The sequence below is a fragment of the Gorilla gorilla genome, chromosome 5 (assembly GCF_029281585.2).
Source record: "Gorilla gorilla gorilla isolate KB3781 chromosome 5, NHGRI_mGorGor1-v2.1_pri, whole genome shotgun sequence".
NCBI classification, from domain to species: Eukaryota; Metazoa; Chordata; class Mammalia; order Primates; family Hominidae; genus Gorilla; species Gorilla gorilla.
Genome location: NC_073229.2, coordinates 73,077,798 through 73,095,514, shown reverse-complemented (window position 1 = coordinate 73,095,514; position 17,717 = coordinate 73,077,798). Strand labels below are relative to the sequence as shown.

The window sequence follows — 17,717 nt, the reverse complement described above, 5'->3', positions numbered from 1 at the left end:
AGGTAAGTAGTAAATACTATTTTTTTTTCTTCATTAACAAGATCTCCACTTGTTCTTAGCACTTTTAACAATTGACTGAAATAGGCCAGGTGCGGTGGCTCATGCCTGTAATCCCAGCACTTTGGGAGGCCGAGGGGGTCAGATCATGAGGTGAGGAGATCGAGACCATCCTGGCTAACACAGGTGAAACCCCGTCTCTACTAAAAAATACAAAAAATTAGTCGGGCATGGTGGCGGGTGCCTGTAGTCCCAGCTACTCAGGAGGCTGAGGCAGGAGAATGGTGTGAACCCAGGAGGCAGAGCTTGCAGTGAGCCGATATCGTGCCACTGCACTCCAGGCTGGGTGACTGAGTGAGACTCCATCTAAAAAAAAAAAAAAAAAAAAAAAAAAATTGAGTGATAGGGGCTTTTTTATTTATTAACCTATTCAACAAGCTTATTGAGGGTCTACATCTTATGAGGCACTGTGCTAGGCCCAGTACATGACTCACAAATTTCTCAAATATAACATAGTTCTTGTCTACAAACTTAGGTCCTAATAACTTAAGTCCTAATAGGGAAAAATGTGCCCAAATTAAAAGGCTAAGCTCTACAATTAATTGAGAAGAAAACTAGTACTGCAAGATTCTAAAGTGATATCTAACAGGTTATTGAATTAAAATTTTGAGAGAGGACAATTTTGTATATACATATAGAAAAAATATTTACTTTTTCAATCTTAAGAAAATTACAACTGAGATGTTCATCAAGACCTGAAATCCATCAACTGGAAAAGGATTTTAAATGTAGTTGGCATTTCCAAGGACCAAACTAAGAAAGCAATTCCATTTATAATAGCTACAAAAGATAAGATAAAGTAAAATGCCTGGGAATACATTTCACCAAAGAGGTAAAAGATATCTATAAGGAGAACTACAAAACACTGATGGAAGAAAACTCTAGATGACAAAAACAAATGGAAAAATATCCCTGGCTCATGGATTAGAGATTCAATATTATTAAAATGACCATGCTGTCTAAAGCAATCTACTGATTCAACACAATCCCTATCAAATTACCAATGCCATTTTTCATAGAATTAGAAAAAAATCCTAAAATTCATATAAAACCAAAATAAAGAGTCCAGAAAGCCAAAGCAATTTTATTTTATTTTATTTATTTATTTTTATTATACTTTAAGTTCTAGGGTACATGTGCACAATGTGCAGGTTTGCTACATATGTATACATGTGCCATGTTGGTGTGCTGCACCCATTAACTTGTCATTTACATTAGGTATATCTCCTAATGCTATCCCTTCCCCCTCCCCCCATCAATGATAGACTGGATTAAGAAAATGTGGCACATATACACCATGGAATACTATGCAGCCATAAAAAAGGGTGAATTTATGTCCTTTGTAGTGACATGGACGAAGCTGGAAACCATCATTCTCAGCAAACTCTCACAAGGAAAAAAAGCCAAAGCAATTTCAAACAAAAAGAACAGAGTTGTTGGCATCATATTATGACTTCAAATTATGCTACAAAGCTATAGTAACCAAAACAACATGGTACTAGTATAAAAATGTACACATTGATGAATAGAACAGCATAGAGAACCGAGAAATAAAACCACACACCTATAACCAACTGATTTTTAACAAAGTCAACTAAAACATTTACTGGGTAAATGACTCGCTATTCAATAAATGGTGCTGGGAAAACTGGATAGCCATATGCAGAAGATTGAAACTGGACACCTACCTCTGACCAGCTACAAAAATTAACTCAAGATAGATTAAAGACCTAAACATAAGACCCGAAAGTATAAAAATACTGGAAGAAAGCCTGGAAAAAAATCTTCAGGACATTTGCCCAGGCAAAAAATTATGACCTAGTCCTCAAAGGCAAATGCAACAAAAACAAAAATAGACAAATGGGACTTAAATTAAAGTTTCTGGACAGAAAAATAAACAATCAACAGAGTGAACAGACAAACTACAGAATGGGAAAAAAATTGCAAACTATTTAGCTGACAAAGGAATAATTTTCAGAATCTACAAGTAACTCAAACAAGTCAACAAGAAAAAAAAACAAATAACCCCATTAAAATGTGGGCAAAGAACACGAACTTTTTTTCAAAAGAAAACATGCATGCCACTAGCATAGTGATGTTGAGACAATGCTCAACATCACTAATCATCAGAGAAATTAAAATTAAAATCACAATAAAATATTATTTCACACTAGTCAGAATGGCTGTTATTAAAAAGTCAATAAGCAACGGATGTTTGTGAGGATGCAGAGAAAAGGGAATGCTTATACACTTTTGGTAGAAATGTAAACTAGTACAACCTTTATGGAAGACAGTATGGAGATTTCTCAAAGAACTAAAAATAGAGCTACCATTAGATCCAGAAATCCCACTACCTGGTATATATCCAAAGGGAAAGAAATCATTATATTACAAAGATACCTGCACTCACATGTTTATCACAGTAGCAAAAATGTGGACTAATCTAAGTGTCCATCAACAGAGGGTTTGATAAAGAAAATTGAGATACACACACATACATATAATGGAGCCATAAAAAAGAATAAAATCATAACTTTTGCAGCAATGTAGATGGAACTGGAGGCCATTATCCTAAGTAAAATAACTCAGAAACAGAAAGTCAAATGCTGCATGTGTTCACTTATAAGTGGAAGCTAAACAATAGGTACGCAAGCATACAGAGTGGGATAATAGACCTTGGGTACTACCAAAGATGGGAGGCTGGGCGGATGAGAGTTGAAAAATTCCTTATTTGGTACAAGTTCACTGTTCAGATGATGACTACAATAAAAGCCCAGACTCCACCACTATGCAATATAGGCATGTAAGAAATCTGTACTCATACACCCTAAATATATAAACATAAAGAATTAAAGTATCTGGCATTTCAAAAATCTTTTCTGAGAGACTTTTGAATACAAATTATTAATGTGATGTGTTATGGCATAGAGGGTTACCAAATTTCATTTGGGAGATTTTGAGGTATATATAGTGGAAATATTCACTCTTCAGCTCTGACACAGGCAGGAACAAGTTGTTCAATCATCTGTGGAATTTGGAGCCAGTACAATCTCTTCCATAGAAGCCACAGTCTGGGAGACTGTCACCCCAAATCTGCATTTGTACCTTAACCATATTTTCAAGTTCAAGTCCACTCTCTGTGATACAGGTTAGAATTTTTTAGAAAGAAATAACTTGCTAACATGATATAAACTTAAATGTATCTGCAGCTAGTTTTCAGTTTTGCATAATATTTAACTCTTTAAACTTTTCCAAGTACTTTCATTTTTGTGCTTTCTTTTTTTATTATTATACTTTAAGTTCTGGGATACATGAGCAGAACATGCAGGTTTGTTACATAGGTATACACGTGCCATGGTGGTTTGCTGCACTCATCAACCCGTCATCTACATTAAGTATTTCTCCTAATGCTATCCCTCCCCTAGCCCCCATTCCCCAATAGGCCCCGGTGTGTAATGTTCCCCTCCCTGTGTCCATATGTTCTCATTGTTCAACCGCCACTTATGAGTGAGAACATGTGGTGTTTGGTTTTCTGTTCCTGTGTTAGTTTACTGAGAATGATGGTTTCCAGCTTCATCCATGTCCCTGCAAAGGACATGAATTCATCCTTTGTTTATGGCTGCATAGTGTTCTATGCTGTATATTATATGTGCCACATTTTCTTTAGCCAGTCTATCACTGATGGGCATTTGGATTGGTTCCAAGTCTTTGCTATTGTGAATACTGCTGCAAAAAACATACGCGTGCATGTGTCTTTATAGTAGAATGATTTATAATCCTCTGGGTATGTACCCAGTAATGGGACTGCTGGGTCAAATGGTATTTCTGGTTCTAGATCCTTGAGGAATAGCCACACTGCCTTCCACAATGGTTGAACTAATTGACACCTCCACCAACAGTGTAAAAGCGTTCCTATTTCTCCACATCCTCTCCAGCATCTGTTGTTTTCTGACTTTTTAATGATCACCATTCTAACTGGCGTGAGATGATGGCTCATTGTGGTTTTGATTTGCATTTCTCTAATGACCAGTGATGATGAGCTTTTTTTCATATGTTTGTTGGCTTTGCCGTTCTTTTTTGTGCTTTGTAACGGACTTTTTTATTTATTTATTTATTTTTTATTTTTGAGACGGAGTCTCGCTCTGTCGCCCAGGCTGGAGTGCAGTGGCGAGATCTCGGCTCACTGCAAGCTCCACCTCCTGGGTTCACGCCATTCTCCCGCCTCAGCCTCTCGAGTAGCTGGGACTACAGGCACCCGCCACCTCGCCTGGCTATTTTTTTTTTTTTTTTTTGTATTTTTAGTAGAGATGGGGTTTCACCGTGTTAGCCAGGGTGGTCTCAATCTCCTGACCTTGTGATCCACCCGCCTTGGCCTCCCAAAGTGCTGGGATTACAGGCGTGAGCCACCGCGCCCGGCCTCTAACAGACTTTACTTATATTTATTTCTTCCAAAAACCATTTAAGTAAAAAATACAATTTTAAAACATTAAAATGACAGGAAATAGAGACAGATAGGAATATAAAGTGAAGCCAGATAGAATTAGCACGTACAATGTTTGTCATGATAGCCTGTATGCAAAGATGGGACTCGGCATGCTACAGATCTGCCTCTAAGCCTTCCAGCAGGCAATTTGAACAGCAAGCACAATTTTTAAAAATACTCTATTGTGCAATGTTCTTATGAAGAAAGCAAGAAAAGTACAAGTATTCCTGGCAGTAAGTCCAGGCAGAAATTTCTTTTTATATATTCTTTTATATAACCTTGGAATGTCATGAGCAATGTCCTCAATACTTTTTTTTTTCTTTTTTCTTTTTTTTGAGATGGAGTCTCGCTCTGTCACCCAGGCTGGAGTGCAGTGGCGCCACCTAGGCTCACTGCAAACTCCGTCTCCTGGGTTCAAGGGACTCTCCCGCCTCAGCCTCCTAAGTAGCTAGGATTACAGATGCATGCCATCATGCCGGGCTAATTTTTGTATTTTTTATTAGAGACAGGGTTTTACCATGTTGGTCAGGCTGGTCTCTAACTCCTGACCTCGTCATCCTCCCACCTTGGCCTCCCAAAGTGCTGGGATTACAGGTGTGAGCCACCACACCCAGCCTTATACTTTTAAGTAAACATAATAACATGTTCTTATATTCTTTTTGCAAAGCTTCTCAATGAAGGGTGCTATCATCATACCAACGTGATGGGATACACACACACACACACTCACATACAGTGCAATAAGAGGACACAGCTCCAACAAGGGTTAATATGAGGATACACTTTAAATAAGCTGAAGGAAAAGAAAGGCAGCCTAATCTTACAGAATATTCTCCACAAATATTATTTACTGTTATAGCTTTTGACATGCAAAGAATAGTTGTGAGTACCATAAGTTTTTCTAAGTACCTCCAGTTGGTTTCTGAAAAACCATTTGGAAATCCATTTATAGGTAAGTCCAAAGTAACGTCATCTGGTGGTGGTAGAAAGAGTTTTGCTTTGGCTTAGAACTTTTTTGTGATCAAACAGTGTTAGTTACAAATTTGAAATTGGGAGAATGTCTCTGAATCTTGACAAGAGCCAGTAATACAGTTATGTTACCAGACAAGAACCAAGTCATATAATTTAGCTCTTAGAAAACTGAGATTGTGTTAATATATTTTAATATTAAGAAGCCAAAAAGGACAGTGGCTTGAATAAAACTCTGCCTGATCCACTCAGAATCAGGCAAAGTGGCCCCAGTGAGAAGTGGACAGAGGAGCCCCCAGACTACAAACATTCTCCTCAATTATAATGAAGTCTGCTCTAAAACATATAAGTGGTTGACTTCCTAGAATCTCAGATGATAAATCAATGGTCAAATGCTAGTCTAGATCAATTAAATCAGAATCCTTGAGTTTCATCTCAGACTAAATACTGTATTGGGGGTGGCATCAAAGAATCTGCATTTTTAACAAGAATCTCAGGGGAGTTTGAAGCAGAAATGGCTTGGTAGTCCATGCCAGAAAATCCTGATGATATAGTTTGGATAGTCGTCCCTTCCAAATCTCATGTTGAACTGAGACCCCCAGTGTTGGAGGTTGGGCCTAGTGGGAGGTATTTGGTCATGAGGGCAAATCCTTCATGAATGGCTTGGTGCCATCCCCCGGGTATTGAGTGAGTTATCACTCTGTTAGTTCATGTGAGAGCTGGTTGTTAAAAAGTGCCTGGCACGTCTCCTCTCTCTTGTGCTTCCTCCCTCTCTTGCCATGTGGCACGCTGGCTCCCCTTGCCTTCTGGCATGAGTAAAATCTTCCTGAGGGCATTACCAGAAGCAGATGCTGATGTCATGCTCTTTGTACAGCCTGCAGAATCATAATCCAAATAAACCTCTTTTCTTTATAAATGACCCAGCATCAGGTAGTCCTATATAGCAACTCAAAACAGACTAACACACCTGGTCACAGTATTTTTAGCTTGGAAACAAGGTATAAGCAAACATCCCAGTAAATCACGCACATAAAGCCCAGCTTTAAGTATTACTAGTTTAAGTTCCAAGATCATCTGGTTGAATAATAAACACAACCTGATTGGATAAAGTGTCTCATTAAATAGGAGACTCTGATTTATACTAGCTAAAAATCTTAGAGTGGGGGCATCAAATTGTACAAACACTGGTTGATGGTTTTATTGAGGTATAGCTATAGAAAATAATGTTATTTAATTAAAATATGTTATTTAAAGCTCTTTTTTGATAGTAGTAGCTAGAAGGCTGTTTCAATCGTCTATTCTGGACACTCCTAGTGGCAACATGACCTTGCAATATGTATGTAAAATATTAACTATTATTCTGTGCTCTGTAACACGAAAAAGGATCCTAAATTCATCATAGTTAAACCTTTTATTAAACCAAAATTTTCAAATACTTAAAGGAGGAAAAAGAACTCATTAATGTGTAACCCCATTGAAAAATCTTGTTAAGGGAACATCTTGACTGACTCTGGCTCTTAAGAAAGTACTGAACTTCAAAACTGACATAAGCATTCATACAGAGCAGGACTTACCCACACTCTCTGAGAAATAAAGAGCTAGGAAGATGGCTCCAGTTATCTGAACAAGTTGCATTCAGGGCTGTTTTTTTTAAATTATATTTTAAGTTCTAGGGTACATGTGCACAACGTGCAGGTTTGTTACATACGTATACATGTGCCATGTTGGAGTGCTGCACCTATTAACTCATCATTTACATTAGGTATTTCTCCTAATGCTATCCCTCCCTCCTACCCCCACCGCATGATAGGCCCCGGTGTGTGATGTTCCCCACCCTGTGTCCAAGTGTTCTCATTGTTCAATTCCCACCTATGAGTGAGAACATGCGGAGTTTGGTTTTCTGTCCTTGCGATAGTTCGCTCAGATGGCTGCATAGTATTCCATGGTGTATATGTGCCACATTTTCTTAATCCAGTCTATCATTGATGGATATTTGGCTTGGTTCCAAGTCTTTGCTATTGTGAATAGTGCCGCAATAAACATACATGTGCATGTGCCTTTATAGTAGCATGATTTATAATCCTTTGGGTATATACCCTGTAATGGGATGACTGGGTCAAATGGTATTTCTAGTCTAGATCCTTGAGTAATTGCCACACTGTCTTCCACAATGGTTGAACTAGTTTACACTCCCAGCAACAGTGTAAAAGTGTTCATATTTCTCCACATCCTCTCCAGCAAGTGTTATTTCCTGACTTTTTAATGATCGCCATTCTAACTGGTGTGAGATGGTATCTCATTGTGGTTTTGATTTGTATTTCTCTGATGGCCAGTGATGATGAGCATTTTTTCAGGGCTGGTTTTAACCTGCATGTAAGTTGATCAGTGATAAGCATGAAAGAATCTCCTACAAGAATACATGGTATGTTGTTAACTTTTGAATTACAGATTACTGCCAATGGAATGAGGGAAGTATTTTTCTTTCTCAATCCTCTTAATTCTATGATCTCACTCCATTATGGTTATGTGCAAAGTAAGTTATAAGAAGAACACAATTTAGGGACAAGAAGGTAAGAAAGAGATGGGTTCTTTCAACAACAGGAATGTAACAATCATGAAGTAGCATTTGAAGCTGAATATTTGTAGTCTATTGGAAACAAAACAAAACAAGCAAACAAATGAAACATGGTTGATAGATACTTTCTTGTAATAATACATTCTGAAGGCCTAGACTACATTTTCCCATAAAGAAAGTGTGCTTTTAGAATTGATAGACTATATAGATGCAACAAATAATACATACTTTGTAAAGAGAAGTATAATTTCCTAATAAAAATATTTTCATTAACTAAGTCAACTCTTTTTTGTTTGTTTTTTGTTTTTTGTGTTTTTTTTGAGACAGAGTCTTGTTTGTCGCCCAGGCTGGAGTGCAGTGGTGTGATCTCTGCTCACTGCAACCTCCGCCTCCGGAGTTCAAATGATTCTCCCACCTCAGCCTCTCAAGTAGCTGGGATTACAGATGTGCACCACTACACCTTGCTATTTTTTTTTTTTTTTTGCATTTTTAGTAGAGGTGGGGTTTCACCATGTTGACCAGGCTGGTCTCGAACTCCTGACCTTAAGTGATCCACCTGCCTCGGCCTTCCAAAGTGTTGGGATTACAGGCGTGAGCAACCGCACCTGACCTAATGAGTCAATTCTTAAACACCAAAATGTTTGACTAAGCACATGAAGAAAGTTTCTCTTAGAAAAGAAAAAGAAATGTAATATGATTACTTCAATAATCAGATAAACAGTTCTGCTGCCTTTTCAAAAGCCAGCATACAGTGAGGTAAGTTCTGTTATTTTAACAGTTCTCAATGGAAGTAATAAAGCTACAGAATGTATGTAAAAAGTCCTTGCTACAGATGCATTTAAAGTGGATACTTTCCAATTTTAGAAGATAAATTTAAAAATTATTAATAGCTAGTACATTTTTTAAAATGAGATTAATTTATTTCTGCCTCAAATTATACCCAATTAAAAGCAAAGATTGGACAATAAGAAGTGTATGTTTTAGAGGGTTTGAGAAATCAAACTAAGCAGATTTATATGGTTTAAAAATAATTTGTAAATAATAAAATTATTTTTTGCAACAATTTCTGAAGCAGAATAAAAGCTAATGTGGGCTTGTAATAGCAGAGATAGGGTATAAAAAGTGCTGTGGTTAGTGCCATGGCAGGCTTCCCATCTGGAGTATCAGGAGTGCAATTCTGAACAGGAGAACAGTGCCTAGCTCTGCTGGCCTAGCCACCTAACTCCATGAGGGCTTTCTACCTTACTTCAACCATTTCTTTTCAGTTCTCATCTCTTCTAAGAGGGCAGGCTTTCTGTTGTACGAAAACTGTCATGAATTTCATCAGGACAAAATAGTAACAATTTGTTTGAAGTAAATAATATCTAGTCATAAGTGCAATTCTACCTGATCATCTTGCTTTTCTCTAAGCAGAGAAGGAAGGAAGTCCAGGATGGGACTGATAGACTGGGGTAAAATAAAAGAGTAAAGAATCCAGTAGTCCCTTTGGGGTTGAGAAGGGAAGTTGTAGTGAGAAGAAACGTATAGGAGGAAAGGATGGAGAAGCAGTTGTTGGTTTAACGCAGAGTTTTGCATTTCAGTGGAGCATCTGTTGTTATAGGAGATAATAAGCACACAGTGCAGCATGTGATCTGCACTGTGCCAAACTGTGAGACTGGTTTGATGAAGAAATGTAGAAACAAAGGTCAGTCACATCAAAGAGACCAAGGAAGAGTTAAGCTGGATTCCTGGATGCATTACCCACATTGACCCAGGGTCTAGAGAGTATGACTTCAAGCCGGGTGCCAATGTGTATAAGTAAGGGGGGGAGAGCCCAAGAGACTGAAAATGTCAGTAACAAAGAGAAGTTTATCATGATAAATCCTCTTACAGGTGCCAGGTTTTATTCATGAAAGAAACAGTAGACGCCTGGGCATAAAATTGGTGAGCAAAAAGAATACTGGTGCTACCTGCCAGTTTGATGATGGTTAGACATTAGGATTTGGTGCTCTCAAAGTTTAATTTTAATAAAAGGAAATATGTGCTTTGTAGACACTGAGAATGTAGAGTGTTTTGTTCACATGGAAAGATAGTTCCACAGACACATTGAAGCAACTGTGAGAAAATGAAGCAAAATGATGAATTGGGGAAAGAATTGTCATGCAGTTGTTATTCATTCATTAATAGAAGAGATATTTATCAAATAACTTTTATGTGCCAGGCATTGTTCTAGGGAACCAATGAAACAACAGGCAGCAACACTAATGAGAAGGTCTTTGGCATCAAGGAACTTTATATTCTTAAAGATTATTGGCAATGAATTTCAAAGGAGATAGGCAGTTTACAGATCTCTCCTTTTCACTTGTCTCAAATTGTTATAACCATATGAATGTTAGTTAAAAACAAACAAAAATAAAGAGAAAGAAAGAAAGAAAGAAAAAGAAAAATATATTCTTGAGGGAAAAAGCTCTCTAGAAAAGCAGAAATATAGAACCTGGATATTTGTAAAAGAGTGAGGAAAACTAGACACCAAGGAGTGAATTAAATGAAGAAGAGACATTGAAGAGCTGAGATATGAAACTAATCTACACTGTGGGATATATTTGGACTAATTAACTGCTTGTTGCATATGGAGAGACATACGTAGACATACACACACACACGTTTGCATTTAGAAATCATGTAAAAATTTTTGGATGTATTGACAATACTCTAAAATTGCAATTTTCTCACTTTATAATGGATATGCTATATGATCTAGACTCAGCTTTATAGGCAAGTCCTTCACTTAGTCTACCAAAACCATATAAACAGAGCTTTTAAATCTGTACCCCTGTTTTAAGGAACATAGCTTCTTTTCTGAAGATGTTCTCGTTATCTCATCTATAATAAGTTAAGTAAGTTTCATGTTGCCAAGCACTGAGGATTTTCCAGTTCCACAACATTTTGTTTGTACCATTCTTCCTCGGTAATTAAAATATTACCTTAAATATTTTGAAATTAATTAGAAATCGATCACCTAATAAACAACAGTTTAAAAAAATAAGTATTATCTTTTTGCTATTGCTCAGGGCCTGGGCCTATGAAATGTAAGGCAATAGCTGTTTTGTTTCTGAAGGTGTCACAAGCGGTACCTCCTCAGATATATCTCCCCACTGACCTGCCATGGCCTTAACACAAGACTCGAAACTGGGATTCCTTCTGGCTTGAGGCAAGAAGCTTAGCTGGGGCTTGAAAAGAGAGTTGTCACAGATTCAGAAGACCACTGATAAGCATAAATGTTCTGGGAAGAAAATGAATGGGTTTTAAAAGAATGTAAAATTATAAAATTTGGGATATGAAAAAATAAATGTTTTACTTTTTCCTTCAGCTCTGCTTCATTTGTTCTCAAATTAGCTACTTGCCTCTTGTTCATCTCAGGAGACAACAAGAACCTAGGCAATTGGATGGGGTTGGGCTAAAGGAAGGACCGGGAGTTCTATAGGGCAAGGCACGCTGTGGAGGGAGGTCTGCTGATACTTAGCTTGGTGGTAAAACTGGCAGTGAGCATTACAGGTGGAAAGTGAGAAAACAGTGAAAGAAGAGCAAGGACAAAGAGGTGCTTCAAGAATTTTGCTACCCAACTTCTCATGCATGGCCATTGGCCTGGATAAAAATGAAGATGCTGTGACCACTCTTCAGGGCTGGCTCCAGAAGGAAGAGGAATGGCCAAGTAGCTAGTCTGTGCTAATGGATTACTTAGAGCAACACATTCTCACCACTGAACAACTTGTTTTTCTTGTAATTTCACCACGAGAAGGTTCACTTCCTCTTGAGATGCCTACTAAAATCACATTTTCCTAGGAGTCAAGTATTTACCTTGACGGGTTACTTTGGCTTCATTTTTTATAAATGTTAGAATAAATAGTGCTCAATAAAAATTGATTTTTAAATTAATATCCTTAGTATCTGATTCTGTAATTTCTCAGAACTATTTTGAAAAAAATTGAAAAGCTGAAAATATACATTTTAAAATTTACCAGTGAACTTAAAATAGTCCTAAATGACTTATACAAAATGGCCCAGAAAAAAATTAATTATGTAAATGTCACTTATTATTCTGATAATAAATTGAAAATTATGAGTTCATCATTTCATCTCAGTCAATGTAGACTAAATCTCTCAACTCAGATAAAAGCTCCAAAATTTAATACTGTATTTATCTGGTTTTCATAACTTTTATGAAATATTTCTGTACCAGTGTTAACCTTCTTTGTTATAGTACCTGCTCTTAAAAACAACATTAAAAACCTTTTATATCATTATTATCCTTGGTTATATAAACTTATTGGAAAAAATGTTTTGGTCATTAGGTACTGCACCAGAGGGCTTAATTCAATCCTTAACTGCAGAGATTTGACATTAACTATGAGTGAATATCCACCTTATCTAATCAACAACAACAAGATTTTTCATACAATAGAGAGGGGAGTGTGAATGTGATTATAGAATTCTCAATATAGTTTTTACTTAAAAACTACATAATGCGCATCCTTTACAGCAGTAAGTGTGTAATCACATTGGATTTGATAAGAAATTTCTTCATGAAGACACAGTACAATCAGGCATAAAGAATTTCAAGATATAAGATAATTGTTAAAACAACTGACATAATGTTACACACATGAAATACAACAATTATAGAAATACATTTCATGAAAAACATAAAAGACATTTAACTCCAAAGATTATAAAGAAAACAGAATAAAAATACGTGGCAAGTGGAGGGGGTTGTTGTCCCCTCGTTAGTAGCAGTAGTTGCGTAGGAAACAATTCCCTTTGAACTTCGGGAAATAATAGTGTTTTTCATGCCTTTGTACTTTATTTTTTTTGTGGTACATAAGGTAATAGAGTAGACTTTTACAATATTTTTTCTATTTATATATTGTCTCTAAAAATCTATTTTTTGCTTCATGCAATTTGAAAACTAATTGAATAAAACTTGGTGGAATTTACTTTTTTTGACTTGTGACTTGTAGAAAGTAGAAAAGGCATTTGTTGTAAAACTAACTGACACTGAAAAGCTTTCTAAATTGTAATGGCTAGCGAAAGGTTTTTGAAATGCAGTTGATGGCTATCATGATTTACATCAAGTGCATTCTATTATTACACAAGTATTAAAATAATAGCCCTCCTCACAATTTGGGTCCATAAACAGCTTTGGGGTTTTTTGCCATTCTGCTATTTCAGGTTTAAGCATAGCCAGACTAAATTTTATAAACATATTTACCTTAAACTTCATTAAAACAATGTGTATTGGGAGTGAAATTCAATACCATTGTGTCTGCTACTTGCAATTAACTCATCAATAATTTATAACAGGTATTTAATATCCAATAAATTCTCCAAGCTTTGGAAACTCAGAAATAAATTTCCTCACAAACTGGGAGTAATCTTTAGCCAAGAATAAATAAATTCAAGTATGAAGGTTTTTGTGGTTTTATAGAAATTCAGAAATAACAAAGTTAAAATGGATTCAATGTTAGATAAAATTATATCATCCCTATTGATAACAAGAACTCAATGACATTGACAACTTACATTAAATCTTCGAAATATAGCAAAAAAAGAGAGATACACATTCAAGGTACAGCATAAAACAGTCCCAACACATTCTTTTCAAAAGATGTCTTTGCATTTGTGTCATTAGCAAATAATGAGGTAAAGAGTTGACTCTTTGTTTCATAAGATTGGCAGAGTTTGGGAACACCTATTTCTGTGCCATTTGTCCTATTAAGGTAACCATACTAAATCTAGACCTCTTAGAAGGATTCCTGGATTCACATGTTGAGTGCTATGTACATGGCCTATTACATTCCCAGAGTTTAAGTACTGGTTTTATTTTATTTTATATCTCCTTCCATGAAATGATCATTCTTAGAAACTATCTGCTTCTGCAAAACAAACTTTAGTAAGTATAAAGAAGATAGGGATTTGAAACTTTTAGTTAAAAACTCAAGTTATCTGGGTGGACATAAAGCACACAAGTGCCTTAAAACCAGTCTTTCACACTGCATTTATCAGTAGCAATTGTTTTGTAAACTGTATTTTTTTAAATAAGATGACATGAGTGAGAGTCAACATTGATACTCAGCTTCTTCTTTCAGACATCCAACCACGTTGACGGTAGCGATGATGGTGGCCCCTGTTGTAGACACCTGTGCAGTAAAAGACTTTATTTCACACAGGCAGATAAACTGATGTCAGATGGTATCACTTAAAGCAGTGGATCTCAAATCTTAAAGTGCTTCAGAAACACCTGTAGGGCTTAACACACAGCTTCTGGGCTATCACCCCTGAAGTTTCTGGTTAAGTAGGTGAGGGATAGGGTGGAAGTCAGCACGTCCACTAAGTTCCCAGATGATGCTGATGCTGATGGTATAGAAACCACATTTTGAGAATCACTGATTTAGAGCAAAGGAATTCTGACTTCCCATATGTCACATAACTGCTGCTCTCTGAGTCAGTTTTTTCCTTCTCTCCCCCTTTCCCTCTCAATCTCTCTTTTAAATTATAAGTAGGTATATTTGGGTCTAAGGAATTTACTATTCCTCTGAGCTATTACTGGCTATTAAGGCATATTATCAACGTTATTTGAAGTTATCCTCAAACTTTTTAAAGTGCTGTCATCATGATCTGAAAATTACAACTCTCCTTTCATGCAGCGTAAATAAGAAAAGAAGTTCTGAAATATACAAAGGGGAGAAAGGAGAGAGTTAAAATACTTTGCTTTCACTGATATAGTGCTGATATTTTACAATATGATCTCAATAAACCTTGTATAAGAAGATAGTTTTTGCTTTGAGTCATAAAAGGCACAAGGTAACAGAATCCCAAATTCCAAGATTTGAAAACAAGTTGTGGATAATTAGGCTGTATTACTTTTCTCTGAGAGTAATGGAGAAGTGAAAAAAAATAACAAAAATTAATTTTCTATGAAAGTTTTTCTTAAACACTGTGCCCCATATCTTTTGTTTCAATACAATCAGAACACCTGTTACCATAATAGGAGATGAAAATCATCTTTCATAAACACTTCTTTTACTTTTAATTTAATTTTCAAGTAAGTATTTGAATCAGAAGAATTTTTCAGGGGAATAAGTTTGAATATTCAGTGCTTTGACTCCTAGATCTTACATTTTCTACAAAATATACGATAGTCTATTCATGTATGTGTGAGTTAAGAGCAAGCCCCTCTATTTTTTAACCACCTGGTACTCAGCCCCAGGCCCAGATGGAATCCACTGACATCAACTGTCATTGTAATTAAATTGAAGAAAAAAAAAAAGTGCAACTGCGCTACAAACTTTCTGGTGAAGACCACTGTCCTTGGTAGCTTCACTGCTCTGCCATGACCAAGAATTGTCCCCCAGATTGTTTGCTGCCTTGCACTCTGTCAACATGTCTCCCTCACTAGACTGAAGCTCTTTTGAAGGCATGTTTGCATCGACGCCATCTCATTCCCTAGCACCTAGCACAGTGGTGCATTTTTAATTTAATCCAGCAAGGCTGACTATATCATTTTTTGTTGTTGTTGTTAAAAGAATATAATGATGTGATTTAGCTTATTCTTAAATGTTAAAGTGTTAGAGATGGAAATTATGTTAAAACTTTTCCTGTGATAGAGTCTTACTGGCCATATGTTGAGACAAGAAATGTTAGCAATGGTCAATTTGCAAACCTGAGAAAATTGTGTAAATGAGTGAGCATATAGTTTTGTAAGATAGTTTTTGAATTACCTAACACAATATGCTATTTTATATATAAATATTTTCTCAGATATCACATTATAACAACAGTCTTGTGATTTTTTTAAAAAAACCTATTAAGTCAACTAACATGTCTATTGTTAATTCAGAATTAGTAACTGCTACTTCTTTTAGTAGCAAAAAAAATCATTGGATAGATTCTGGTAATTTTTAGGAACCAATCTGAATGTGAGAGATTAAAATAACAAGGGATTATAAAAAGAATTAGAAATGTTTAAACATTTAATTGACACACATTTTAATACATGAAACTAAAAGTGAAATAGCCTGAAATAAGCTCAATTGAAGGTTAAACTTCTAACATATTTAAATCAAAAGTTGAGAAATCATTTTAAACTGACTTTTTTTTATTTCCAAAGAGCAATAGATTAAAAAAAAAAAAGATCCACAAGTAATTTTAGCTTCACATCATAGGATAATAAAATTTCTGTTCCCAGTGATTTTAAAAAGGATAGTTTTACTCAGGTATCCTTGTCATATGAATAAATATTCTACCAGTTTTGAAGTGGTCCCGCTCCATTGGCTGCTGGGAGTGTGCTTATGCTAGTGAGCACAACTTGCTCAGAAAGTTTTGATATGTTATCAAAGTTGCTGATTTGAGTGGTCAAGGACTTCCGGCTCTCTGTGCTAGTTCGTCCCCTGGTGAGCTGATCCTCCTGGCGATGGTGAACTCCAAGGCAACAGCAAGAAAACGCAGCTTTAAATTCCTCTCGAAATTTTCCTGGCAAACAGAGAGAATGAAAGGAAAAGGAATTATACATAAATGCTTCAACAAATTATGAATAGGGTACAACTGAGTTGCTCCCTTGAGCCAAACTAACAATGAGGTGTAATATTTTGCAAAGATGGGGAAAATAGAAGAAGGAAATTGAGTTTATTGGAAGCTTGGTAGACTCTTGAAACAATGAATATTTTCATAAAATAACAAGGCTGCCTTTCATGTATGGGGCTTGGAATTTGCTTCATTCCTTTATAGTCAAACCTCATATATTTATGCATATTGGTATATTTTATCTACATAACTATAATGGAAGTGATCATCAGTAGAAGAACTCTCAGAGATATTTAATAATTAAACACAATGAAACGTATGTCATACAAAGCCAAAATTATACAAAAATTACCCCTGCATTTTACTCTAAATAACTTATACTGAAACAATTAAATCCACAAAATACCTAGAAACATACACTCAAATATCCAGAAAATTTTCAGTTTCATAATCTATATAAGAAAGAACAAAAACTGAAGGGGGAAAAATACTGTAGAAGCTATTCCTTGTCTTTAAATTATGGAGGAGATATTGGAGAACTATGAGAACGAATGAATCACTTTTATTAGTGTGAATGGCAGTATTGCGAATCATTTCTTCTCTCTTAGCCTCAGCTACCCACTGAGTTATCAGTGATTAAATGAGAAGATGAATGTTCACGGGCCCAGCACAATAGCAGTCACATAATGAGTTATCAGTGATTATCAGTTGCCTCCTCTAACTCACTTTTATCCTCCATACTAGGACTTTGACCTGGTTCTGTGACTTCTGCTTCAAACACTTCTCATTACAACTTCCCCATAGCCTTTACCTGCTTAGTGCGAGGTTCGGAGCTTTAGTCATTGTGCTAGATTTTTTTTTAAATAGAACAAAATTATTTCTCACCAGTCTAATTGGTTGCCTTTTTTTTCAACCTATGCAAACCAGAAGGCCAAAGATCAAGTTGGAAGATGCAGAAGCTTTATTAAATATGCCACAAAATGAATTTCTATTCTTCCACATAAAATCACCATATATTTGAAGATAGAAATAACAAAGAAATCGCCAATGAGTTGGAGATTAAGGCAATGTAAA

The 17,717-nt window shown here is 36.0% G+C and overlaps 1 protein-coding gene across 1 annotated transcript in view; it reads right to left on the bottom strand.

The window, feature by feature from the left end:
* Positions 1-12,596: 12,596 nt before the first annotated feature.
* HCRTR2 (hypocretin receptor 2) overlaps positions 12,597-17,717 on the bottom strand; it is a 113,632-nt gene continuing 108,511 nt past the window's right edge. The window contains exon 7 of the mRNA XM_004044226.5: positions 12,597-16,592. Coding sequence (XP_004044274.1) covers positions 16,363-16,592 — 230 coding nt within the window. The 3' untranslated portion in view covers positions 12,597-16,362. The remainder of the gene's footprint in view (positions 16,593-17,717) is intronic.